Source organism: Drechmeria coniospora, chromosome 01 (assembly GCF_001625195.1).
Source record: "Drechmeria coniospora strain ARSEF 6962 chromosome 01, whole genome shotgun sequence".
Lineage (NCBI taxonomy): Eukaryota > Fungi > Ascomycota > Sordariomycetes > Hypocreales > Ophiocordycipitaceae > Drechmeria > Drechmeria coniospora.
In genome coordinates this window covers 11,978,870-12,002,904 of record NC_054389.1, presented here as the reverse complement: position 1 = coordinate 12,002,904, position 24,035 = coordinate 11,978,870, and the positions used below count along the sequence as shown (strand labels likewise).

Genomic DNA, 24,035 nt, shown 5'->3' with positions numbered 1-24,035 from the left:
GGGGCAGGATGAGTATAACCTGCTTGCTCAGGGGCTTAATATCAGACGTTAACAAGTACGAAACCTACACCGCCCAGTCACCCATTCCAATTAACTGCTCCCCCCTTGCCTGGTGGCTACAAGATGAACAACAGGAGCGCTTTCCTCGGCTTTCAAAGATGGCAATAGACATTATCTTAATACCCGCCATGTCTGCTGATCCCGAGCATACATTTTCCGGAGCACGGCGTACAATTTCATGGGATCGAATGCTCCTTGGAGCATCAACTATTGAAATAGGGGAGTGCTTAAAGAGTTGGATTCGCTGCGGAATAGCTGCCGGGCTACTCCGTACAGGCAGAGCAGAGGTGGTCGAACACTACGTGCCTATACCAAAGGAGGGCAGCGCCAAGGCTTTAATGGAGGATATGGAGCCTTAATGTTATTTCCCGTATGGCAATTCTTGATTTAGTTCGCCATACAAAAATAGATCATACATAATAAGTCATATAGGTCCGTATATCGTATGATTAGAAAGCCTGCGCTGCGGTAAGACGGCTGCAAGATAATGCCGGAGCGTCACCAAATATTGAAGCCGAAAATAACCATAAGAGCTGCATGATGATGATATGTTCTCCGTATTTACCATACGATTTCATGCAGGCGGCTACATTAATTTTTCAGCTACAGCAAGTGCAGAAGCTCCAAATACGAAGTAGATATGAGCACAATCCGGCATGTCCATAGCCAGAACACGAGCTCATGATTCTCTGCTAGTATAAATAACGTGATGCCTCAAAAGTACGAGACATTTGGAGTATTAAAAAGCAAAGTTGTAGATTTAGGCAACCCGCTTTCAAACTACTTCCTTCAAATATCTTATTTGAAGAACCGGTCTCACCATGCGCTTCGTTAACACTCTTCTTTCGGCTCTCCTCGCCGTCTCTGTGGCCGCACAACCGATCCGAAAACTGACCAGGGAAAACTTATTGCAGGCTATGGAGCGTGCTAACAATGATGTGGCCAAACTGGGGAAAAAAATGACACTCATTGTTCAGGGTGGTGCCGTGAACGTTATACTCCAAAACCGTGATGAGACCGAAGATATGGACTTTATAGTGTCCGGCTGTAACCCTATAGGAAACTCGGCAAAATGTTCTTCGGACATCAAACTGCTCCGGCCCATTTTTTATACGGCTATGAAAGGTGTGCAACCGGAAAGGGCATCAAGCTGGACCGACGACACAATCAAGAACTTTTTCATCATGAATGCCGCCCTTTATGAACGGTATATGTCGGAGGCCGAGGCGCAGGGCACCGTGCTTGCCGGGATGCTTGAAGGCAGCGCTGGCATAAAGTTCATCTCCGCGCCGTGGGACTGGCAGTTTGTGGGGAAAATGCAGAAAATGGAGAAGATGGAGGATTCGAAAATGGCATACAACCTCGAGGACGCCGGCTTTTACCTCCGGAAGTGGCTCGAAATGAAAAACATGGTTTCGATCAACTATGCCGGCGTGAAGGGTTTGTTCAAGTCATGGGGCAGGAAAGAACCGGTGAACCTAATCGAATTATGCAAGGAGGTTAACGTTAAATCGGGAGCCAACTTGATTGAACTATCCGAAAGCATAGATGGTGCCGAGTCCCGCGACAAGGAGCCGGCATCCAACGTCGCAAAGCCCGGGGCGGCCTTGGACGCCCCTCGGTTCGCCTTTTACGGCGACTTTGTACTGCCAGCCGTGGCCAAGCAACAAGGCGGATTCGTCCCTTCAGCCGACTCCCTACTCAAGAAGGGGGCAGCTGCTCAGTCAGAGCTTGAGATGGCCGCCAAGCTGCCCCTGAACACCCCAAGCTTCTTTCTTCCGACGTCCCAAGACTTCGGAACCGCAGCCAAGCGGGCGGCACACGAAGCCTCCAAGCACACCCCAGGCCACTACGGCGTAGTTTACGTCGTCCATGCCACGCCAAACATGGTCGACGCAGCGAAGTCGGTTGGTCATGGGAAGGCAGTCACTCCGAGACAAGAATTCGTCGTAGCCGGGGGCATTAAATGGTCACAAGTTCTCGGCTGGGCCCAGATTCCACACGACTACGCTCCGCCTGCCTCTTTGGCCGTTAATGGAAAGGCGGGACTACGTGACTACTTTGAGAAAGCCTTTCGAGAAGGAACGCCCCTTTTTCAGAAAAACGAAGACTATGACAAGCAGTTCGACGCATATACGGCCAATACAGAGGCACAGCCAAAGCTATCAAACTCGGGGCAACATCTCCAGCAGCTTGAGGAATTTATGCAGGTTAATGGGCTAGCCGTGGGCTGGAGTGGGAAATTCCCCCTGATTCCAACTGCCGAAGGCGACCCTATCTCTGGCAAGGAATCTGTCAAGAACGCCATCCCAGCACCAAACGAAGAGTCCTGGCTCAAGCAGACATGGGGCTTTATTGAGAGACATAAGATAGCAATTGCCCTCCTTCCAGCGGTGGCAGCAGCAAATCTCATCCCTGGTCTTGGCGAGGTCGCCGACGCCACCGAAGTCGCAGCGCTAAGTGTAGACGCCGTTGATGCCGGCGGACTGCTGGTCGAAGGCGTATCGGCTGCTAGCGAAGGCGACGTTGTATCACCGAAGGTATCAACAAAGTTCAAGGTTCCGAACGCTCCTTGAAGTGTTTGGAGGTTTTTTGAGAAGTGGTCTAATTTGGACCTTTCTATTACTCGAAGCTGTGTACAACATAGTATTGTTGGTTCGGTTCTGGGGGAAAACTGGTAGCGAAATCTCTTTTGATGGATTCAATTTGGTACGAAAGAAGGGAAAAGAGGTTGCCCTTGAGCGGCCACTTTTATCCTCTCCGTAATCGTATGGAGCACGATTACGTAATCCTAATCTACTCTTAGTCACTATGTACATAGAACACACAGATCCCATAGCCAATTGCTATCGATAACCACGAGCCAAGCTTACATGTACTGCACTCGTAGTTGTAAGTACTCGGTACATACTGGTACAACCCTCCTCTGCAGAGCGGCTATATTACGGATATACTCACTATAATACTCGGTACTCGACTTGCGTACGCCGTACATTGAGCAATACACACGTTCTCCGTGCATGCAAGAGATGCAAGTACGGTAGGGTGTCAAAAGTACTGATTCATTTTTGTAGTGGTAGCAAAAGGTCGATTCACTCTGTAGTTGTACTTGCCTGTCCAAACAATTAATACCGAGTACTCAGTCGCTGTAGTGGTACTTGACTGTCCCAAGCAATTAATACAGAGCACTCAGTCGCTGTAGTGGTACTTGCCTGTCCCTGCAATTAATACCGAGTACTCAGTCGCTGTAGTTTTACTTGCCTATCCCAAGCAATTATTACGGAGCACTCAGTCGCTGTAGCTGTACTTGCCTGTCCCAAGCAATTAATGCCGAGTACTAGTACCTACTAGGTACTCAGTCGCTGTAGTGGTGCTTGCCTGTCCAAAGCAATTGACAAGTACTAACAGAGCACTCATTCGCTGTAGTTGTACGTACTGGCCTGTCCCAAGTAATTAATACAGAGCACTCAGTCGCTGTTGTTGTACTGGCCTGTCCAAAGCAATTGACAAGTACTAACAGAGCACTCATTCGCTGTAGTTGTATGTACTGGCCTGTCCCAAGCAATTAATAATACCAAGTCCTCAATCGCTACAGGTACTTACGTCAGTTGGTGCAAGTACATAAAGGTATTCTAAGTACTTATGCAAGTACAAGCACTCAAGTACTCCGTCAAAAAAAGTACTTACTTACATGTACTCCGTCCTCCGTACTCCGTACAGTACTGACTGTAACACGAACTGTACAGTAAACTCCGTCCGAAACCCCGCGCCCTCACGTGACGCGCCGCCAGCCTCGCTGCTCTGCTCCGGAGTTCCTCCCTCACCTTACCCTCCTCACCCGGACATCGGCCGACGATCAGCCATCGCCATACGCGTCTTCGGATTCGCAGCCTCATCGCCATGTCTGCCTCGACATCTCCACCACCCTCGCCCTCCCAGCAAGTTGCCGTCTCCGCCGCCGCCGCCGCCCACGCCCACGCCCACGCTCATGCCTACGCGAGCAATGGCCTCGAGATCCTCCAGGCCGCCAGCGATGCCGCCGCACATGCGAACCGCCAGGCACTCCAGGATGCCGCCGCCGCCGCCGCCGAGCACGTCTCGCCCCTGACCCAGCAATCTCTTCCTCCGCCGCCGCCGCCGCCGCCGCCTCAGCAGCAGCAGCACCAGCAGCAGCAGCATGAGCATCAGCATCAGCAGCAGCAGCAGCATGAGCATCAGCAGCAGCAGCAGCAGCATGATGCTCTTCCTCCGCCACACCAACATCCGTCCCTGCCCCCGCACCAGCAGCACCAGCATCAGCAGCACATGCACCAGCACCAGCAGCAACAGCAGCAGCTCCTCGCCGCCGCTCCCGGTGCCGTCATGCGCGACCCGACCATCAACCCCAAGCTCACCCGCCTCCGCCGCGCCTGTGACATGTGCAGCATGCGCAAGGTCAAGTGCGACGACTCCACCATCCCCTGCAAGCCCTGCCGCGAGCTCGGCGTCGACTGCACCTCGGACCGCGAGACGAAACGCCGCGGCCCCCCCAACAAGCACGCCGAGGCGGCCAAGGCTGCCAAGCGTGCCCGTGCCGCTTCCGCCGTCTCCCCGGCCGCGCCCCTGACCGCCGCCGTGCCGTCGCCCCGGAACGCGGCCAAGACGCTCCTCGACATCTCGTCCGAGGCGGCGCTCGACGCCGAGTCCATCGCCCCGATGCCCGTCCTCGAGCTCCTCGTCGACGACTTCTTCGCCTACCTCCACCCCCTCGCCCCCTTCCCCCACGAGCCGACGTTTCGGGAGTCGTTTGCGAGCCGGGACGACCGCACGCGTCCCGAGTTCCTCGCCCTCCTCGCGAGCATGATTGCCGCCCTCGTCGCCTCCTTTCCCCGCAGCGCCCGGGAGCACCTCAAGTCGCAGCACGGCGTCCACCTCTTCCCCAAGGCCGTCGTCGTCGTCGAGAGGTGCCGCGACATTGCCCTGCACGCCCGCGGCGGCCGCTGGGTGCTCAAGCAGCCCAAGTCGCTCGACGACGCCGCCGCGAGCTACTTTCTCGGCCTCGCCTCGGCCCACTGCCACCAGTGGAACGCGTCCCGCCACTTCATGGCCGAGACGCTCACCCTCATCCGCGAGCTCGGCTTCAGCCGTCCCGCCCACCCCGGCGACCTGCCGACCTTTGGCGACGAGGTGGCCTACTCGCCCGACGCCGCCGAGGCCCCGCGCTTCAACCACGTCAAGGACGAGACTGGCAAGCGCATATTTTGGTGTCTGCTGCTCGCCGTTCGGTACGTCTGCCTCGTCCTCTCTCCGTCTCTCGCCCTCCTTGTCTCCGTCTCTCGCCCTCCTTGTCTCCGTCTCTCGCCCTCCCTGTCTCCGTCTCTCCCCTTCCCTGTATCTGTCTCCCCCCCTCTCTGCCTCTCTCTGCATCTCCCCCCCCCCTCTCTGCATCTCTCTCCCCCTCCCCCTCGCTAACCCACGCTCCGGCCAGGTCCTTTTCGCAGCTCGGCGCCTCGCACTCGGACCTCATCATCGCCCCTTCGACGCCTAGCCTGCCCTATCCGGCGTACCCGGAAAACGTCGACGACGTCTGCGTCGTCGCCCGCGACATCGTCCACCAGCCCGACGGCGCCGTCACCCTCCTCACGGGCTTCCGCTTCGCCATCGACATCTACACCACCATGAACGGCGTCGTCAGCCTCGAGCTCGCCTACGGCATGAGCACCCTCCCCTGGCCCGACCAGCGGCTGCTGCTGCGCGACGGCCTCCTCGCCGCCAAGGGCATCATCGACAACCTGCCGCCCGAGCTGCAGCTTGGCAGCCACGCCGACGCCGACGACGCCGACTCGCTCGCGAACCTCGACGACTCGGGCCTGCAGTACGTGCCGCCCCTCTGGCCCGAGCCCCAGCCCGCCCACGACATCCGCGTCGCCATCAAGGCCGAGCCGTCGCGTCGCCGTCGGCTGCAGTACGAGATTCAAAAGGCCAACCTCTTCGTCTCCCAGCTCGCCACCCGCTCCTACTTTGTCGAGCTCTACTTCAACCTGCGCGACGTCTACCTCCGGGACCCGCAGCAGCAGGCCATGGGCCAGTCCGACGAGGAATCGGCCCTGCGCGACGCCGACGACAAGGACATCCTCGACCTCATGTCGCAGGAGCGCGAGCTGCTCGTCCAGAACCTCCTCACCGTCCTCGGCCTCGTCTCGCAGCGGAACCTCGAGCCCAACGGCGGCTCCATCATCAGCAAGATCCGCCAGCTCGCCTCGACCCTGCTCGCCGACGCGCCCGAGCGCAAGGGCCCCTTTGCCCTCAAGGCCGAGGAGGCCCTGTCGGAGCTCGTCGCCGTCCTGCTCAAGCTCGAGGGCACGGGCTTCGCCGCCGACGGCCGGGCGCCCGACCCGAGTCTCATGACGGCCGAGGACGAGGAGGACGAGCTGCGGCACTGGGCCGACCTGCGCGAGCATCAGCTGCGCTTCGCCGCCAACGGAAGCTACGCCGCCGATCTGTGAGGCGGACCGAGGACGATGCGACGACGGCATGCCAACCGCCGCTCGTGGCGTGGCGTGGCCGTCTGCCTTTGCGTCATTGCTGGCACTACTTGACGACTGCTTACATAGGGATACTCCAAAAGCCTGTTTCTTCCTTGCTCCCCTTGGCCGTCTCTTTTTCGTCCCGTCCACGGTCGAGGCCAAGCGACGACGGCGACGGATGCAGACCACGAACCTTTCTCGTCGTCTCACGCCCGTCCGTGCCTCGCCCTCTCCATGCGTTCATCCGCCTTGGCCATCCTCATCGCCCGCACTCGCGCACTGTAGTCCTCCTCCCAGGTCTTCCCAAACATGGCCCACATGAACTCGACCCAGGAAACGAGCCTGTGACGGGCTCCCGTTAGCGTTGCCTCGGTCGCCGAGACGTCGGCGCTCGGCGAGGCGTACTCACACCAGAAGGGCTTGTCCCGGGATGAAGATGAATCTCCAACGCGTCTCCGCCGCGTGCTGGATGATGTAGACGAGGCACACCGTCTCGAAGACGGCAATCAGCAGCCCGGCGACGGCGTGCGCCGTCCAGTGCATCACACATCGACTGCGCCCGCTCAGGATGGATACCAGGTGTGCCGTCACCGCCGTGAACCAGATCAAGGCGACGAGGCACTGGGCGTTGTGCTGTCAGCGCCGTGCTTCTACCTCTCCGACACGTGCCGTCATGCGCAGGGCCCTCTTGCATCTTCTGCCTGCACATACTCTCCTTGCATCTGCGTGCGGGTGCACGGAGCCAGCGAGACAGGTTGGGGGGGGGGGGGGGGGGGGGCACGCAACGTACCGCTGAGCCCGTCCAGATGCCCAACCGACAGTGTGTGCTATCATTGTTGGCACACTGTCCCGATAGGAACCAGACGTTGAACGAGCCCAAGGCCAGGGGAGACGAAACCGCCAGGCATCTGGCCACGGCGGCCATGCGGAACAGGTATATCGACACAAGCGTCATCGATGTGTTGATTTCCTCGCCACTCGACGCACTCTCTGCTTGGGTAGACTCTGTCGCCGCTACCATGAACGGCGGGTCCCCCGGCGTCATGCCGTGTCTGGGCATCATCGGCGAGAGTGCGGAACGAGGATGGGAACGAGGACGGCACAGAATGAGGGCGAAGATGCTAGCTTCGTGGTGCTCGCGGGGCTTTGCTGTGCTACGTGCTCCTCGGGACCGGAGGGTGAGATGGCGAACCGGCGTTGGAGAGCGGGCGGGCGGTGGGAGAGAAGAGAGTACAAGGTGCCAGCAATGTGTTCGAAACAGGGGTGAGGTTGACCGTGTCGACGCACCTACCGCCGTCGGTGGTTCCCACCCGTCGTATCCCTCCAGCAGGAAGCTCAGTCCACACGGGACGGAGAAGGAGTCGACGTTGCTCGGAAGGCGTTGCTCACGACGTACGACTTCCACCGCGCCCAGGACAACATGAGCGTACACCCCCTCCTTCCTCTCCTCTCATCGTTTCGTCCCCTCCCTCCGCCTCGCCCTCCTTTGGCGTCGAGTGCGATGGAAAAGATACGAGCATCACCGGCGTGGCGCCGGGAGCCGCCGGGGGCTGCCGGTGATGGTTTGGCACGCTACGGCCCCACACCTTCCGGGTGGAGCTTGATTGATCCGGAGATATCCGGCCTCGCCGGAGACGCCGTGATCAGCAGCCCTGCACCACAGGTGCTTCGAGCAGCTGGCCGACCAGGAACCAGTCGGTAGCCCGACACACGCCCAGTACGCCTGTAGTCGAGCGGGCTGCCGTCGACAAGATTGGCAGGCCGTCTGGGGGCACTTACAACGAGGCCCTGCTCACGGTCGCCTTTGGCACAGGCAAAGCAGGCATCTCGTCCTCCCGACCGTACCGGCTCAACGGCTGCTTGGCACATTCGCATCGACTCGCACGCATAGGCCATAAAGACATGATCATGTACGCAAACGTCCACTGGCACCGTCCATGGCACCATCCATGAGCAAAATAATCCATGTTGCTATCAAATCCCAATCCCAAGCACCCGCGCCGCCGTGTATGTTCTGTATATATATGTATGTGCACCATGAACCCAAACACCCAAAAGACCCGCCGCTGGGCAACACCGGGGAGCAACGGCTCCGCGTGTATGCAAGTATCGGGGTATAAAATCCATGACAAACGAGAGGTCCGGGCCTCCAAAGAAAAGTCCCTTTGCGCCGTCGGCTCGCGCCTGGAGCGGCAAGTGCTGCGATGCGCCGACGGGGACGAGGCCAACCTCATCGATCCAGCGACGGCAAACGGTACTCCCCGGTGACGCGGCGACGGCGCCACGGCTCACAAGGCGAGTTTGATCATCCTTCATGCCGTTGGCCGTCGATCAGACCACAACGCGCATGTGCCCGACTCCCAGCAGGATGGTGTAGTTTTGGTGGGTGCGAGGTTCTCATCACTCGTCAGAGGAGCGCGTCCCCGCGTAAAGCAGCGCTGTAAAACACGCTCAACCAAGGAAAGTAGGGGAATGGAGACGGCAAGGTCACGGGCGAGCTCCGTCTCGTCGGCTCTCCGGCCGGGCGCTGCCCACGGTGGCCGGGAGGACGAGGGCCACCCGGATGCCGAGACGGTCCATCGGAGCGTCGAGAGAGGCTCAGCGGAAGCAAGCGGGAACGCGAACGGTCGAAAAATGAACGAGGGTTGGGCGGAAACCGAGACGAAAGGTCATTGTCGGCACCAGCCAGGTGGGTCGGTCAGAGGTCAGGTACAAGGAAATTCGTCACCAGTGCTGCCGTGAAGGGATTTCAAGTCGAGTCCTCAGTGTTGAAGGAAGCTCGAGCAAGGCGAGGCTCCTCTTCGTCGCGGGGAGGAAAGGAAAAAGGGTGGGTTCGAGAAAAAGGGTTGGTTCGAGGCTTAGTAGGCCGCCGCGGCCGTGCCCTCGCTCGTGGCGACGGCCACGAGAGCCTCGAGCCGGTCGAGCGCAGCGTCGTCCTTCATATCCTGCTGCTTCGACGATCGCTCCCGTGCGGGGAACCCAAAGGCGCCGTTGAGGTTGGGGTGCACGATGCGGTCGGCGTGGGCGCCGCGCGGATCCTGCGCCGCCGGCAGGGTGCCGTTGGCGTGCACCGCCGGCCCGTGGTACCAGGCGTGACGCTTGCCCTCGGCCTGCGAGATGGAGGGGGCCGACATGGTCTGCTGGTGCAGCGAGTGGCCGGCCCTCGGCGGCGCGTGGCCCTGGCGCGAGGGCGGCACCTGATGCTCGAAGCGCACCGTCGTCGGGTTCTGGCGCGCGTGCTCGGCCTGGGCCTGGACGGCCCTGTTGGCGTCCGAGGCCCAGGCGCCGGCGGCGTCGCGTCGCGGCGGCGACTTGCGGCCGATGTCGAGGCGCGTCAGGCCGCGCTGCAGGCTCGCGTCGTACCTGTTGAGGTTCCGGCGCTCGTCGGGGTGCGGCAGGTCCGAGGGCGCGTGCGACGGCGGAAACATGGAGTGGCGACGGACGGGTTCGCCGTCGACGGACATGGGCGACGGGTTGCGCGGCGGCAGGGGGTCGAAGGACTCGATGCCGGGGAGGCGAAAGGACGTCTGCGTCGACGACGGCGTGGCCATGGGCGGCGGCGGGTTCGGCCGCACCGACTGGCTCCCGACGGCGCTCAGCTGGCTCGGGGGCGGGTTGGCGTTGGCGCCGTGGTAGCCGCGACTGTCGGGGTGCCAGGTCCGACGGCGCCAGGCATCGTCGGCGGCGGCGGCGGCGGCGGCGGCGGCGGCCGAGTCGCGCCTCCCCCAGGCCGACGACGACGGCGCCGTCGAGCCCGTGGGCGAGTGGTAGGTCGGCGCGTGGCCGCCGTTGACGAGGGCCGGACCGTAGGCCGACTGCGGCGGCGGGTTCGGCTGGTGGGCGTGGGCGGCGTGGTAGGCCGAGGGGATGCTCAGGCGGCGGCCCGGCGGGCTCTTGCCCGGGACGTAGACGCTCTGGGAGCGCGAGTGCGACGAGATGGGCGAGACCATGCCCGAGCCCCACCGCGGGCTGCTCTGCGTCGTCGAGAAGGTGGCCGACGTCGGGGTGCCAAAGTCGCTCGGCGAGGGCGGACGGTACGAGTACGGGCCGTCGAGGGCGTGGTAGGACTCGAGCGAGTGGCGGGAGCGCGGGTCGGAGCCGACGACGAGGGGCGACGGGCGGCGGCGCAGGTCGGGCGGGCCGGCGTAGGAGGAGCCCATGGAGCTGATGCTCGCGATGCTCGACGTCGACAGCGACTTGGAGTGTCCGCGGACGGGGCCGCCGGCGCTGCCGCCGGTGGAGGCGCGGGCGCGGTTGCCGGCCTGGCGGACTCGCTCGGCGCGTATGTGACGCTGGAAGCGCGAGCCCGTGGCGGCGAGCGAGTCCATGGGGATGTCCTCGTTGACGTGCACCGTCTGGGCGTGCTGGCGCAGGTTGTCGAGGCGGGAGAAGCGTCGGGAGCAGTGGCACTGGAAGGGCCGTTCACCCGTGTGCTTGCTGGCGTCGGACCGTCAGCGGCGGGCACGGCGACGGGGCAGGGGGCGACGGGGCAGAGGAGAGGGAGAGGGGAGAGACAGCAGGCTCACCGAATGTGTCGCGCGAGGTGCTCGCTCCGCGTGAAGCTCAGGTTGCAGGGCGGGTAGTCGGTGCAGTAGAAGCGCTGGGATTTCTTCTTCTTGCTCGACTTGGAGCCGTCGGCGTTGACGCTCTCGTCGTCGGAGCCGTCGTCGGCGTGCTCCTCGCCGGCGTCCGACTCGTCCATGTCGACATCCATCGACTCGCCGGGCACCATCGTCGACGGAGCCTCCCGGCGCGGCGAGACGGAGGCGGAATCGGGCACGCGGACGCCTCGAGGAAAGGCGTCGGTCGGCAGCGGTTTCTGGCCCGAGGCGGCCCCGGCAAACGTCGCCCTCGTCGGCGTCGCCCCGTCGTCGGGGGGCGTGACGACGGCCTCGGTCGGGGCCGACGGCGTCACCGAGTCTTTGTGCATGGTTTCGGCCGCCGGGTTGGCGTTGACGGATAGGGGGTTGACGGGTTGGAAAGCGGCCATGGGCGTCGGGACGGGCGGCGACGCAGCTTCTCCGACCCTCGGTGGCGAGTCGAATCGACGGTCGGCCTATGCTCTTTGCATCCGGCGACGACGGCGTGCTCGGCGGCGAGCGAGCGTGGACGACGGGCGAGCGTGGGAGGACGGGCGAGCGTGGGCGACGGGGCGAGCGTGGGCGACGGACGAGTGTGGGCGACGGACGAGCGTGGGAGGCGGGGGGGTGGTGGTCGATCCGAGCGGCGAGCGAGCGGGTGGCACGAGCTGCTGCGACGGCGGCGGCGAGTCGTGTCGGGTCGTCGACCTCGCCGTGCACTCGCTCCGGACGGCGGCAGGCTCAGGAGGAGGGGAGAGGGACGAAGGAGGCCGAGATGGCGAGCTTCGATGGTCGTGGGCCGCGATGTGCGTGTCGGCGTGGGAGGTGGGAGAAGGGGGAGGAGGAGCGGCGGAAGAAGAGGAAAGGGCAAAAGGGAGGGGAGCAGTCGAGGTGGATAACGGATTGGGTGCGAGATGACAGGCGCCCGCCCGTCCCTGTCTGCGTCTGGCCATGCGTCGAGGTGGGCGGGCGGGCGGCGGGGCAGCATGGACGCCAGGGCCTGAAGGCTAGCGCTCAGTGTGCCCACCGGCAAGCTGCTAGGCAGGTAAGTGATCGATTAGGTACCTAGCCAGCAGGCAGGCAGGCGTGCGAGGCGGCCAAGGTCGCCAAGCTAGAGCTGCTAGAGGGAGCTGCTAGAGGGAGCTGCTAGAAGAGCTGGCGAGGCACGACGGGTCGGGTGCAGAGGGTGGGCACCAAAGGGGCGGCGCAGAAGGTACCGCAGGCACTAGGCGCTGCTCCGTACAGCGGCGGCGAAAGGCCCCTAGGCAGCTTGCGTTTGACTTTTTGTCCGCTCCTCGCTGAGGTTCGGAAGCGGAAACGCAAGCAGCGAGGGCGGTGGGTGGGTGCGGGTGCGGGTGGAGCTGATTGGGGGAGCCGCAGCAGGCGTGCGGCGCGAGGCCTGCGATTCGTCCAGCCGGCGGCCTGTGCCTGCAGGAACAGAATCAATGCAAGCACACCCAGCGGGGGGGGGGACTGTAAGCTCCAGCAGTCGACACTGCACAAGTACTCTGTGCCCAGGTTCAGCGTACTTGATGTACATGTAAGTAAGTAGAGTGCTGCGGTAGGTAAGTAGGTGCAAGTAACGGAGCAGAACATGTACTTACATGTACCCTCCGCACGTACCCAGCAGGCACTCTCGCGCACGAGCACCCTACTTGGTACCCTACCTCATAGCTGTAAGTAAGTACGGTAAGTAATACTATACCTAGGTAAGTATGTAAGTACCTCCAGCAAGCAATTACGGAGTACGGGGTGCCAGCAATTACGGCGTGCCGCTTGCAAGCACACCCACACCCGCATGTACTTGTTTGTACAACTACAACACACACAGCACAGCACAGCACAGCACACACAGCACAGCACAGCACAGCACAGCTCAGCACATGTTCGTGCCCGCACCGCACAGCACATGTTCGTGCCCGCACCACACACGGGCTCGTCGACATGCGCAGGCACATGCACGCGCGCATCATCTCCTTGGGCGGCCGTCGAGCCCATGTCCGCCCTGCCCCTTTGCCGTTCGGCTGCCGTCGTCGGCCGTGCTCCCGTGGGGTCGACGTCAGGTCGCATCATCGATTCTGGTGCCCGATGGAGCATCGGCCGAGGGTCGACGGATGATGGACGAATGACGTGCACGCGAGCCTCGTCGCAGGTGCGCCGGGAGCGGACGCCGAACCGCGGCGGCGACAGCTTCGGCGGCTCGCCGGGCTCCCACCCGCCAGCGCTACCTCGACGTCGAGCGCAGGCTCGTCGACGCTATTGGTGCCGAGCTGCTAGGCATCAAGCGGGTTAGCGAGGGCAGGTAATAGTGCCGTCGGCATACTCGAGCGCAGCATGGTGCGGTCCCGGATCCGGCCCAGACGACGGCCGTCCGTTTTGGGCACTCCGGCGAGGCACGCTGCCCTGGGAGGCAGGCTGGCGTAGATGCGCCACGACGACGGCAGGCACAGCTTCCGCCGGTGACCTATGGTGCTCGTCATCGGGCGCCAGCCGCACCTTTGTTTCGAGCGCGCCATCACCAGCGACCTACCGTAGCCGGCCAAAGTACACGTCGCTCGTGCTAGCGCTCGCCGCCGAGCTGGGTAGGTACTCGGTCCATCGGTGGGCGTGGCCAGATGGGTACGGCGACGGGCGAGGGCCGGCGACGACGCCGACGGGGCATCGTGCCGAAGTAAAAATGGTCGCTAGCGAAACCTACTTGGTGCGAGGCGAAAGGCTTCCCAGGACCTGCGGACGGTCCGAAAAGGCACAAGCGTCGCGTCTCAGCTTCAAACGTCGAGCCGGATCGACGCCGTCCATGGCCACACGCCCCGTGCCAGGGGGCAGGATCTGCTCCGACGATCTTGATGGCGGACCATGGTCTTGACGGCACACGGAGCTCTTGACGGAGCTCGCATTTGGTCAGCATGTGGAAGAAGAAGGATGGTCGAGTACTTGCCTAGTACTCGCAGGCACCATTTAGAGCAGAGGCCTTTCTTACAGGAACCGGCTCGGCACCGGCACGCAGATGCACCCAACCGCCCATGCACTGCGCGTGGCGGTACTCTGCACTCGGCACCTACACCTGGGTGCATGTCATGCTTGCCGTGCATGCACTCGCACCTGCGTACATGTGCTTGCGCTTGCGAAGACGTGCCAGCACTTGCAGCCAAGGCGAGGCCGTCGGAGCAAAGGTACGGCAGCCTGCACAAGCACGGGCAGGTAGGTCATCTGCGCCTCCAGCTCCGACGCTTCTCTGGCGGGGGGGGCCAGGTACCGGCCGTACCAGCCGTGGCAGCGCCCCCTCGGCCGTCACCACCACGGCCTAGCGTTCTTCCGGGGGAGGGCTGGTGGGAGGCACGAGTGCTAGTCAGAGGCACACCACCCCATCAACTGTCAGTCGTGGCTTCAGGTGAACTCTCACGCCACCTGTCGCTCTCATCCTTCTTCCGCGTCAAGGTCGCACGCACGAAGAAGCTGGAAGTCGACAAGTGCAGCTCCCACGGCAAGTGCAGCTCCCACGGCACTCGGAAGAGTACCTATGCATGGCAACCCATCTCAGCCTGTCGCGCCGGGACCATGGCCACCCCAACGTGTGCTGTGCCGTGCCGTGCTGTGCTGTGCTGTGCCGTGCTGTGCCGTGCTGTGCTGTGCTGTGCTGTGCTGTGCTGTGCTGTGCTGTGCTGTGCTGTGCTGTGCTGTGCTGTGCCCCGCCGTGATGTGGTGTGCTGTGCTGTACTGTCCTCTTCGTCGCCGCAGGACGTCTCCGTCCCCCGTCCTGCACGCATGTCATGACATCGGCGACAACGACGGGCGACGGCCACGGCACGGCTTGCCGCGTGGATTCGTCCATTGTCGTCTCCATCCACCGAGACGGCTTCGACGGGAGGACGGTGCCCGGGAGCCGTCGGCCAGCAGCGACACGGTGCAAGCCAAGTCATGCCGCGCTCGAGGCCGGCCAAGACGAAGGCCCGGGATGTGCGTGCTCCGTGGCCCGTTCGGACAAATGCGAGCACCGCCAGGCGGATGCAGTCGGCATCACAGGTGGTCGTTCCCACGACAACTGGCCATGGCAAGCGGGCAAGATTCGGGGATCGACGACGCACGGCTCGAGGGTCGGCCATTCGTCCTTGTCGTGGCCGCTGCTGGCATGGCCCATCCGGCCGAGGCCACCATCTGCATGTGGCAAGCACGCCTGCTCGGCTCTGCTGCGCTCCGTGCAGGTACCGACCGCCATGAGACGAGGCGGCACGCACGAGGCGGTACCGGTGCTCGCCGTGCTCGCGGGCGTGCGTGCTGTCGCTTCGCGGCATGGGACGGACGTGCAGTGCCGGCATGCAAGAACATCTGGTGGCACGTATATCCAGTAGCGTGCATGCATATCGGATGGCGTGGACGCGGCGGCACGCTTGGCTCGTCTCCATGTCCGTCTCCTCCTCGAAGAGGCAATCCTCAAAAGTCGTCGTCGCTCCCCCACCCGGTCCCTGCCCACAAGCAGCAGGTCCGTAGCGGAGAGTGTGGCATCGGCAGCAGCAGCACCACCCCGGCAGCTGGGCGCGCAGGGAGCTTCCCACGGGGCGCGTCGACCTCGTCACACCCCCGTCGCCGAGCTGGGCGCCACCGATGCCGTGCCTGGGCCGAGGACGGCCTAGTCAAAGGTACGGCCAGGCACTCCACCCTTGCTGCTGGTAACAGCGGTGCAAGGCACGCCGGCTAGGGCGGGGGCGTCGGGGGCTTTTGGAGCTTGTCGCTCGGCGTCCGTCGACGACGGTGTGGCCGCCAGCGTCGTGTCCTTGGCCTTTCCCGGTCCGGCCAGCGAGGGGGACCCGCTCGAGGCGGTTTTATGGCCTGCCGAAAGCAACCGTCCGCAGGGACGAAGGAACGATGGCACGATGCGACGCGGCCGTCGGCGGCGGGATGACGGCAGCATGCCGTCGGTCGAGTTGTCGAGCGTCTTGCTGAGCGCCGCTTGCAGACGCGGCGAGGGGAGCGAGGGGAGCGAGGGGAGCGAGGGGCGAGCGAGGGGAGCGAGGGGAGCGAGGGGCGAGCGAGGGGATCCGAGGGGGAGGGGGGGAGGGGGGAGGGGAGAGGGGAGAGGGGAGAGGGGAGAGAGGGGGGGTGACGCGGCGAGCGGTGCACATGGGCAGCAGAAAGGAGCTGCGTCGGCGGAGAGCAGGCACGACCATGTTGCTGCGAGCACGGCATCTGCGCAAGCAAGTAGGGAGTACCTCGCATCGACCTGCCTCGCAAGTACAGCAGGTGTGGGCAGGAGGGAGCTGCGCTGCGGCGGAGGGCCAGTACGTACTAGGTACCTAATCCAGTGCATCGTGGTGGTGCCTTGGCATGCACTGTACCGTACTGTATCTGTGGAGTTTTGTACTGCAAGTACTGTATACAATACTTACAGTACCGTACTGGGCAAAGTACTCCGTTAGTACTAGGTACCGTACAGTACGGTCACATCAAGTCCGCACTCGGCACGGTACACATGCCGTTCGCAACTACAGTGCACCACCGTACAGTATTACTACAGCAAGTAGGTGTACTTGCACTTGCACTCCGCACCGCACAAGCACAGGAAGCATCCGCCAGCCGCGCTACGTACAAGTACTTGCCGCACAGTAATTCCGTGCACGCAGCCCCCAATGCACGGCCACGGTGCACAGTGCGGGCAGGGAATGACGGTGGCGGGTGCTGCAGCCTGGCCATGTGCCCTGCTCTGCGGCAGGCTCGTCGTGCAGAGGACGGTGGCGGGCAGCGACCCCTGCGTCTCACCATGCTGCCGACCGACGACACCTCGCGACCGACGACGGCCGGACGAGCCGGTCTCGCGAGCGTCGGCCAGCGTCGTGGGTGCGACGCCGACGTGCCATTCTCGGTGGCGTCAAGGCCGTCGAATGGACGGCCGGTTCCAGCCTTCCAGGAGGCACGACGACGAGGCCTGCGACGGTGGCACCGTGGCTGCTGCCGCCTCGGCCGCCACGCAGGGCCAGCCTCGTCGTGTTTTACTACCCGTGCTCGGCGTGTCTGCAGTCACATTTGTCCAGCGAGGATTCAGCTTTGGTACAGTGGGGTGGCAAAAATGTCGATGCAATTTGTACGAGCAGCGCTACCAAAACTGAATCGTCACTTTTGTCAAGTGACCGTGGCGCCACACGACGACAAGGTCAATCGACCCTTTCGCCACCCCACCACCGTGCCTGGTAGCGACCGTACAGCGGGGGGGGGCAAAAATGTCGATTCAATTTGTAGGAGCAGCGCCACCAAAGCTGAATCGTCACTTTTGTCCAGTGACTGCACCTAGCAGTAGACACCCAGCATCATCCAAGGCACCCACGTCGTGGCGGCACTCTGGTTCCAGCGCTCGCACGCGTTCCCGGTGATGCCGCCGCCGCCTGCCTGCCGCCGACAGTCCTGGATACCGACAGACCGATGGCCCATGCCTCGACGGGTACGAGGTGCGCTCGCTGCGTCGCGTGCTCGCTCGATCGTCGCAGCCGCCTCCGGATGGTTCCTCGCCACCGTGGCCCGCGCGATGCTCTCGGAATCGTCTGCCGTCGGCCGCCTTGCCTCTGCGTCCGCCGGGCCAAAGTCGGGCTCGAGATGGCGCGCCCCCGGCTGGGTCGAGGTCGATGCTCCCGTCGAGGCGAGCATGATACGACGGACGCTCGACGGCTAGGCCTGCACCCAAGTGCCGACCATGGGGGCCCCGAGGCTCGCCTCGTCGTCCATGCGTCCTCGTTTCGAACCTGATGCCGTCCTGAGGTAGCGTCGCCCAAACTACCGAGCGCCAAGGGCCGCCTCCCGCCCGTTTCAGTCTGGCTCCGCCGACGACGGCTCGATGAGATCTGGCAAAGGGGGACCCGCCGGCCTGGTGACAGGTCGACTGTGGCATCGGCGACGGCGCGACGATTCGTTGGGCTCGGCCGAGTCGTGCGTTTCGAACGCACCCGGCGACGGCATGCGCGCGAAGACGAAATCTCCCCGCCCGCATCACGTGCCGACGGTGGTGGCTGCCGGGCTCAGTACTCTGTATCACAGTACCTGCAGCACACCAACACGCCGTACTTACAGTACTACTAAGGTCTGGTAGGCACTGTTCCGTACTCCGCACACTTACTTGCAGCACACCAACACGCAGTGCGTACAGTACTGTTCCGTACTCTGTACACTTGCTTACAGCACACCAACACGCAGTTCGTACAGTAGGTACTGTTCCGTACTACTCTGTACTACTGTAGGCACGCTTGCAGCACACCAAGACGCGGTACGTACAGTACTAGGTAGGCACTGTTCCGTACTCCGTACACTTGCTTACAGCACACCAACACGCAGTACGTGCAGTAGGTACTGTTCCGTACTACTCTGTACTACTGTAGGCACACTTGCAGCACACCAACACGCAGTACGTACAGTGCAGCACCGTTCACGAATAATACCTGCTTGTACCTCGTGCCATGAGCACGCACACCACTTTGCACATGCATCACCCTGCAGAGCCTGCGCAATGCCGGCCCACGTACGCGCCTCAGCAGCCGACGTGCGCGTGAGCCAGCATCGGCCGGACGCAAGGTGCCTGCCTGCCTGCCTGCCGGAGGAGAGGGAGGGTCCCCGATGCGTCGTCGAATCTCGTGGCCCGCGTGGCCATGCGCGTCCGCCTCGTGCGTGCCACCGGCCGACGAACCCGACGGCCCCGAGCCTGCGTACCGTCCTGCTCCGGCCCCCTCCCTTGACCCTCCCGCGCCTGCGCCCCCCGTCGAGGTTGAGCACCTCGACAGCGGGCATCTCTACTGTACTCGCCTGCCATGCGCTGTGCTTGCAGGTGCCGGGGGCGCCTGGGACCTGACGCTGACGAACCACGAGCCCACACCGCCAGTTTCATGCGCGACATGGCCGGCGTCGACGATGCATGCAGGCGTACGGAGCCCAAGCACCCGCCACAAAGGTAAGCAGGCCCTTGCCTCGCATGCAGCTCGGAGAAAGTGTGCAGCATTCATGCAACGAATTACACCTACAAGCACATGTACCGTACGGAGCAAGTACTTGCTTGCATGCATCGCCGATCCCTTGCGTCGGCCCCATCCACGCCGCAGCCAGCATCGGCTCGCCCGCGCCCCGCCCACCCACGGGCACCGCACCACCCGGGCGCAGGCACTCACCCGACCGGCGCCGTACCTGCTTGCACCTTGGCATCTTGGCCCGTCGGCAAGGCAGATGGCCAGGTACCGCATCCTGGGCGTACGCACCGTACCGTCATCGCCGGCGTCTCCGCCCCGCGCGGCCGCGCAACGTCCTGATATCAACCCTGCCCGGTCGGGCGCGGTGCGGCGCATGTGCCTGCGGTGCGTGTGGGGACGCGCGCACCAGCCTATTCCACGAGCACCTCGTGGTCAGCACTCGTCACCACCTGCCCGGCGCAAGTGCATCTGCATTCCGCCTGCGTAGAGCGCAGCAAGCAATTACGTACTCTGTTCGCAAGGAGGAGTCCTCGCATGGCGTGCCAGTCGTGGTGGTTGAGTGCCGGCGTGCCAGCAGAGAGGGCAGCACTTTGACGGAGAGTAGAGTGCAGTACGTACCTAGAGAGCAGGATTACCTAAGGCTGGGGAGTACTAGGTATTGTTACTTGCAGAGTGCAGTACCTTCGCAGAGAGCAGTATTACCTAAGGCAGAGAGTACTTGGCATTGTTACTTGCAGAGTGCGCCGTACCAAGCACCACTAGGTACCTACCTAGTAGTAGGGAGCACAGAGTACAGCAGTAATATCAAGTAGAGAGTGCAGAGTGACGCAGTACTAGAGAGCACAGAGTGCAGCAGTATTCCTTGGTACAGAGCACAGATTGCAGCAGTGCTTGGTAAGTGCCTAGTACGAAGAGAGCACAAATTGCAGCAGTACTAAGCACTAGTAGAGAGCACAGAGTGCAGCAGCACCAAGTACTAGTAGAGAGTGGTAATACTAGGTACTAGGTACTTACGTTAGTACCTAGTAGGGAGTACAGAGCACAGGAATGATACCAAGTACCTGCAGAATGCAGCAGTACTAGAGTGCACCGAGTGCAGCAGTATTATTCCTTGGTACAAGCACAGATTGCAGCAGTGCTTGGCAAGTGCCTAGTACGAAGAGAGCACATATTGCAACAATACCAAGTGGTGGAGAGCACAGAGTGCAGCAGTGCCAAGTAGAGAGTAGCAGTACTAGTACTTACGTACCTCCATTAGGGAGTACATACAGCAGTGTTGATACCAATACCTACTAGGTACAGAGTGCAGCGGTACTAAAGAGTGCAGCAGTACCAAGTACTAGGTACTAAGAGAGTTTATTTACCCAGTACTGACGTACCTAGTACCTGGTAGGGAGTCCATAGTACAGCAGCAATGCTAGAGGGCAGCAGTACTAGAGAGCACAGAGGGCTGCAGTACCAGAGTGCACAGAGTGCAGCAGTATTACTTGGTAATTGGTAGACGGCACAGATTGCAGCAGTGCTTGGTACTAAGGTAGAGGGCACAGATTGCAACAGTACCAAGTGCCTACGGTAGTAGTAGAGAGCATAGAGTGCAGCAGTGCTCAGTAGAGAGTAGCAGTGCTCGTTACGTACCTTAGGTAGGTACCTAGTAGGGAGTACAGAGTACGGCAGTAATACCAAGTACCTGCAGAGTGCAGCAGTGCTAGAGAGCACAGAGTGCAGCAGTACTAGGTAGTACTAAGTGGTAAGTACTAGGTGCCTAAGAGAACACAGAGCACAGCAGTACCAAATACTAAGAGAGTAGCAGTACTACTTGCGTACCTAGTACCTAGTAGGGAGTAGAGTACAGCAGCAATACTAAGCAAGTACCTGCAGAGGGCAGCAGTACTAGAGAGCACAGAGGGCCGCAGCACCGAGTAGTAGAGAGCACAGAGTGCAGCAGCTTAGTATAGAGTGCAGGGTGCAGTAGAAAGTGCAGAGTGCAGCAGCTTAGACGAGACTGCAGAGTGCAGCAGCTAGCAGAGAGTGCAGGGTGCGGCAGCTGGAGAGTGTGTGTGCAGTGCGCAGCAGCTGGAGAGTGTGAGAGTGCAGCAGGTAGAGAGTGTGCAGAGTGCAGCAGCTAGTAGTAGAGAGTGCAGAACGTAGCAGCTAGAGAGTGCAGAATGCGGCAGAAAGTACTAACAGAGTGGCAGAGAGTACAGAGTGTGGCAGAGAGTACCTACTAGGTACCTAGTAGTACAGAATGCGGCAGCTAGAGGGTACAGAGTGCAGCAGAGAGTACAGAGTGCGGCAGCTAGAGAGTGTGCAGAGTGCGGCAGCTACTAGTAGTGATACAGGTAGTGATACAGAGTACAGAGTGCGGCAGAAATTACAGAGTGCGGCAGAGAGTACAGAGTGTGGCAGAGGGTACAGAGTGCGGCAGCTAGAGAGTACAGAGCGCAGCGGAGGGTACAGAGTGCGGCAGCTACTAGGTAGTAGAGAGAGTGTGCAGCGAGCGGCAGCTAGAGAGTTTGCAGTGTGCGCAGCTAGAGAGTATGCAGTGTGCCGCAGCTAGAGAGTGTGTCAGAGTGCGGCAGCTAGTAATGCAGAGTACAGAGTGCGGCAGAGAGTACAGAGTGCGGCAGAGAGTACAGAGTGCGGCAGCTAGAGAGTCCCTGCAGAGTGCAGCGGAGGGTACTTGCAGAGTGCGGCAGAGAGAGTGCGGCAGAGACTACAGGGCGTGGCAGAGACCACAGAGTGCGGCATAATAGAGTGCAGAATCCCCTGTGCCCGTCACCGTCAGCACCTCGGCCGTCACGAAGCCGCCGTCCCTACGCATCCGAGCCCGTGACTCGGCCGCCAACAGGCTGGTCGGCGAGGAACCCAATGGCGCGCCGACCGCCGTCGCCCCCTGAGACGACGGAACGGGGCCTTCAAACGCACACATCTCTGAGTAGATGGTGGTGCGGTGGCATCTGCTTAGACGGTGCAGTGGCATCAAGCCGAAAACAAAGCAAAAATCCCCCTTCCTGGCCGTCCATCCTCCTCTTCGCCGGGCAGCGGCGCGCTACACGTCCAGCATGCTGCGCACCTGCTGCGGCGGCCTCGAGAGCGAGTCCACCGTCGACGTGCTGTTGGACCGCTGCGCCGCCGGCGCCGACGTCGACGCCTCGGCCGTCGAGACGGCATCCGAGTACGGCGGCGGCGCCGGTCCCTCCTCCATCAAAAAGGCCACCCGCTGCGCGCGCTGCTCGGCGAGGTTGTTGGGGAACAGCACGCTCGCGGCCGACTGCATCACGCGCTCGCCCTGTCGCCGCTCGTCCTTGCCGGCGTAGGGCACGGCGATGGACGCGCCGCGCGCCCCGGCTCGGTCCACGCGCGGGTTCGTCGCCGCGTCCGGCCGCCGCCGCACCACCTCCTCGAGCTCGACCTCGTCGTCAATGGCCGCCCCCTGAGCCTCGAGCCGGGCGTCCCGCTCCACCTCGTTCTCGAGCTCCGCCCGACGGCCGACGCCGCGCTCGGTGCCGACCTCGTCGACGTTGCGGCTGATCTTGTCGCGCAGCGAGTAGAGGTGTTCGCCCCGGACCCGCCGCCACCAGGCCGGCCGCTTGACGATGCCGAGCTCGCGGTTCACCACCTCGCCGCGCTCGCGTCGCTGCCGGATGAGCTCCTTGTCCTCGTTGGGGCTCGCGAACCCGTACAGGACCTGGACGAAGACGATGAGCAGCGGCGGCCCGTAGCCCCAGGCGAAGACGACGACGACGGGCCCGTCGTAGCGGATGACCGAGTACTCCCAGACAAAGGAAATAAAGGCCTGGTACGCGATGAGCACGAGCGTGAGCGGGATGATGAGCACGAAGCGCAGCGGCACGGCCTTGGCAAAGGCCACCGTCCTGTTCAGGAGGCCGCGGTGCCGGGGCTTGTAGTGCTTGATCGAGTGCCGGACGAAGAAGACGATGGTGAGCCAGGCGATGACGAGGCAAAAGGCCGCCGCCTTGAAGCGCGCACCCGTCGCCGTCGGCGCCGCGACGGCCGCCGTCTGCTCAATCGAGTGCTGCGCTCGGACGAAATTCCAGTTGCGCGGGACGACGAGGAAAAAGTTCTAGCCGTCGGTCGGTCAGTCCCAAGGCAACGGCCGACGAGCGGCGGGGGGAGCTGGAGGGGGAGGGCAAGAGGCGCCACGCCACGTACCATCCAGAGCCAAAAGTAAAACCACAGCGGCGTCCAGAATTCAATCTGCCAGCGCCCGTCGCCCTCGCGGTAGATGAAGGGGTTCGGGTCGACGTACTGCCGCTCGAGCCAGCTGCCCCAGTGCCGCACCGCCTCCCACGTCAGCGCCAGCGTGCCCTGGCAGACGAGGAACCAGAAGAAGACGTTGATGATGATGGGCAGGTCCTGCAGGTAGTACCGGTCGACGTCGATGTTGGTGAAGAGGCTGATGAGCGCGCAGCCGCAGACGAAGCAGGCCCAGTACCACTGCCAGCGTCGGCCGATGGGGTAGAAGCGCCGCTCCTTGGGCAGGTAGAGCGCGCCGTGCTTGGTCAGCGCCGTGAGCGTCAGGACGAGGCCGAGCCCGTAGAGGGCGGCGAAGCCGATGCCCGTGTAGCCGCGCGTGCCGATGGACCGGACGGCGTTGTAGCAGCTCGTCGCGTTGACGAAGCTGCCGTTGTCGCGCACGAGGCGGGGCTCGTAGGGCGAGAAGACGAGCCAGCATTCCGTCTCGTTGGACAGCGTCCGGTTGCCCCAGAGCGTGTAGTTCCAGTGCTGGAGCGTCGTGAGGTTGAAGTGGACGCCGCCGACTACCGTGTCGGTTTCGTTGTCGCCGCCGGGGAAGGCGAGCAGCTCGCGGGCGTCGAAGACGTTGAACTTGACCATGGTGGCTGCGGCGACGGCGAGTCGTCACGTGCGGCCGTGGGCGCTGCTCGATGCCGCGGGGGGGCGGTGCAATCGCAGGTCGATGATGCTGTCGA

General features: G+C 62.3%; 7 protein-coding genes across 7 annotated transcripts; 3 read left to right on the top strand and 4 right to left on the bottom strand.

Moving 5' to 3' along the window:
- Window positions 1-881: 881 nt before the first annotated feature.
- Window positions 882-2,636, top strand: DCS_03201 (uncharacterized protein; the record flags this gene model as incomplete). The annotated part of the gene is made up of 1 exon (XM_040800525.1): window positions 882-2,636. The coding sequence occupies one exon, from the start codon at window positions 882-884 to the stop codon at window positions 2,634-2,636; it is 1,755 nt and encodes a 584-aa protein (XP_040661408.1).
- A 1,324-nt stretch (window positions 2,637-3,960) lies between these two features.
- Window positions 3,961-8,268, top strand: DCS_03200 (uncharacterized protein; the record flags this gene model as incomplete). Its single annotated transcript, XM_040800524.1, has 5 exons — window positions 3,961-5,324; window positions 5,528-6,541; window positions 6,929-7,201; window positions 7,423-7,744; window positions 7,894-8,268. 5 exons carry the CDS (start codon window positions 3,961-3,963, stop codon window positions 8,266-8,268), a joined length of 3,348 nt encoding a protein of 1,115 aa, XP_040661407.1.
- A 1,156-nt stretch (window positions 8,269-9,424) lies between these two features.
- On the bottom strand, window positions 9,425-11,556 carry DCS_03199 (uncharacterized protein; the record flags this gene model as incomplete). Its single annotated transcript, XM_040800523.1, has 2 exons — window positions 9,425-11,003; window positions 11,093-11,556. 2 exons carry the CDS (start codon window positions 11,554-11,556, stop codon window positions 9,425-9,427), a joined length of 2,043 nt encoding a protein of 680 aa, XP_040661406.1.
- Window positions 11,557-11,622: 66 nt separating this feature from the next.
- On the bottom strand, window positions 11,623-12,099 carry DCS_03198 (uncharacterized protein; the record flags this gene model as incomplete). The annotated part of the gene is made up of 1 exon (XM_040800522.1): window positions 11,623-12,099. One exon carries the CDS (start codon window positions 12,097-12,099, stop codon window positions 11,623-11,625), a length of 477 nt encoding a protein of 158 aa, XP_040661405.1.
- Window positions 12,100-15,773: 3,674 nt separating this feature from the next.
- On the bottom strand, window positions 15,774-16,451 carry DCS_03197 (uncharacterized protein; the record flags this gene model as incomplete). Its single annotated transcript, XM_040800521.1, has 1 exon — window positions 15,774-16,451. The coding sequence occupies one exon, from the start codon at window positions 16,449-16,451 to the stop codon at window positions 15,774-15,776; it is 678 nt and encodes a 225-aa protein (XP_040661404.1).
- A 319-nt stretch (window positions 16,452-16,770) lies between these two features.
- Window positions 16,771-19,570, top strand: DCS_03196 (uncharacterized protein; the record flags this gene model as incomplete). Its single annotated transcript, XM_040800520.1, has 9 exons — window positions 16,771-17,188; window positions 17,266-17,337; window positions 17,455-17,765; window positions 17,891-18,198; window positions 18,252-18,321; window positions 18,367-18,392; window positions 18,446-18,459; window positions 18,505-18,530; window positions 18,623-19,570. 9 exons carry the CDS (start codon window positions 16,771-16,773, stop codon window positions 19,568-19,570), a joined length of 2,193 nt encoding a protein of 730 aa, XP_040661403.1.
- A 2,562-nt stretch (window positions 19,571-22,132) lies between these two features.
- On the bottom strand, window positions 22,133-23,940 carry DCS_03195 (uncharacterized protein; the record flags this gene model as incomplete). Its single annotated transcript, XM_040800519.1, has 2 exons — window positions 22,133-23,167; window positions 23,257-23,940. The coding sequence occupies 2 exons, from the start codon at window positions 23,938-23,940 to the stop codon at window positions 22,133-22,135; spliced, it is 1,719 nt and encodes a 572-aa protein (XP_040661402.1).
- Window positions 23,941-24,035: the final 95 nt, after the last annotated feature.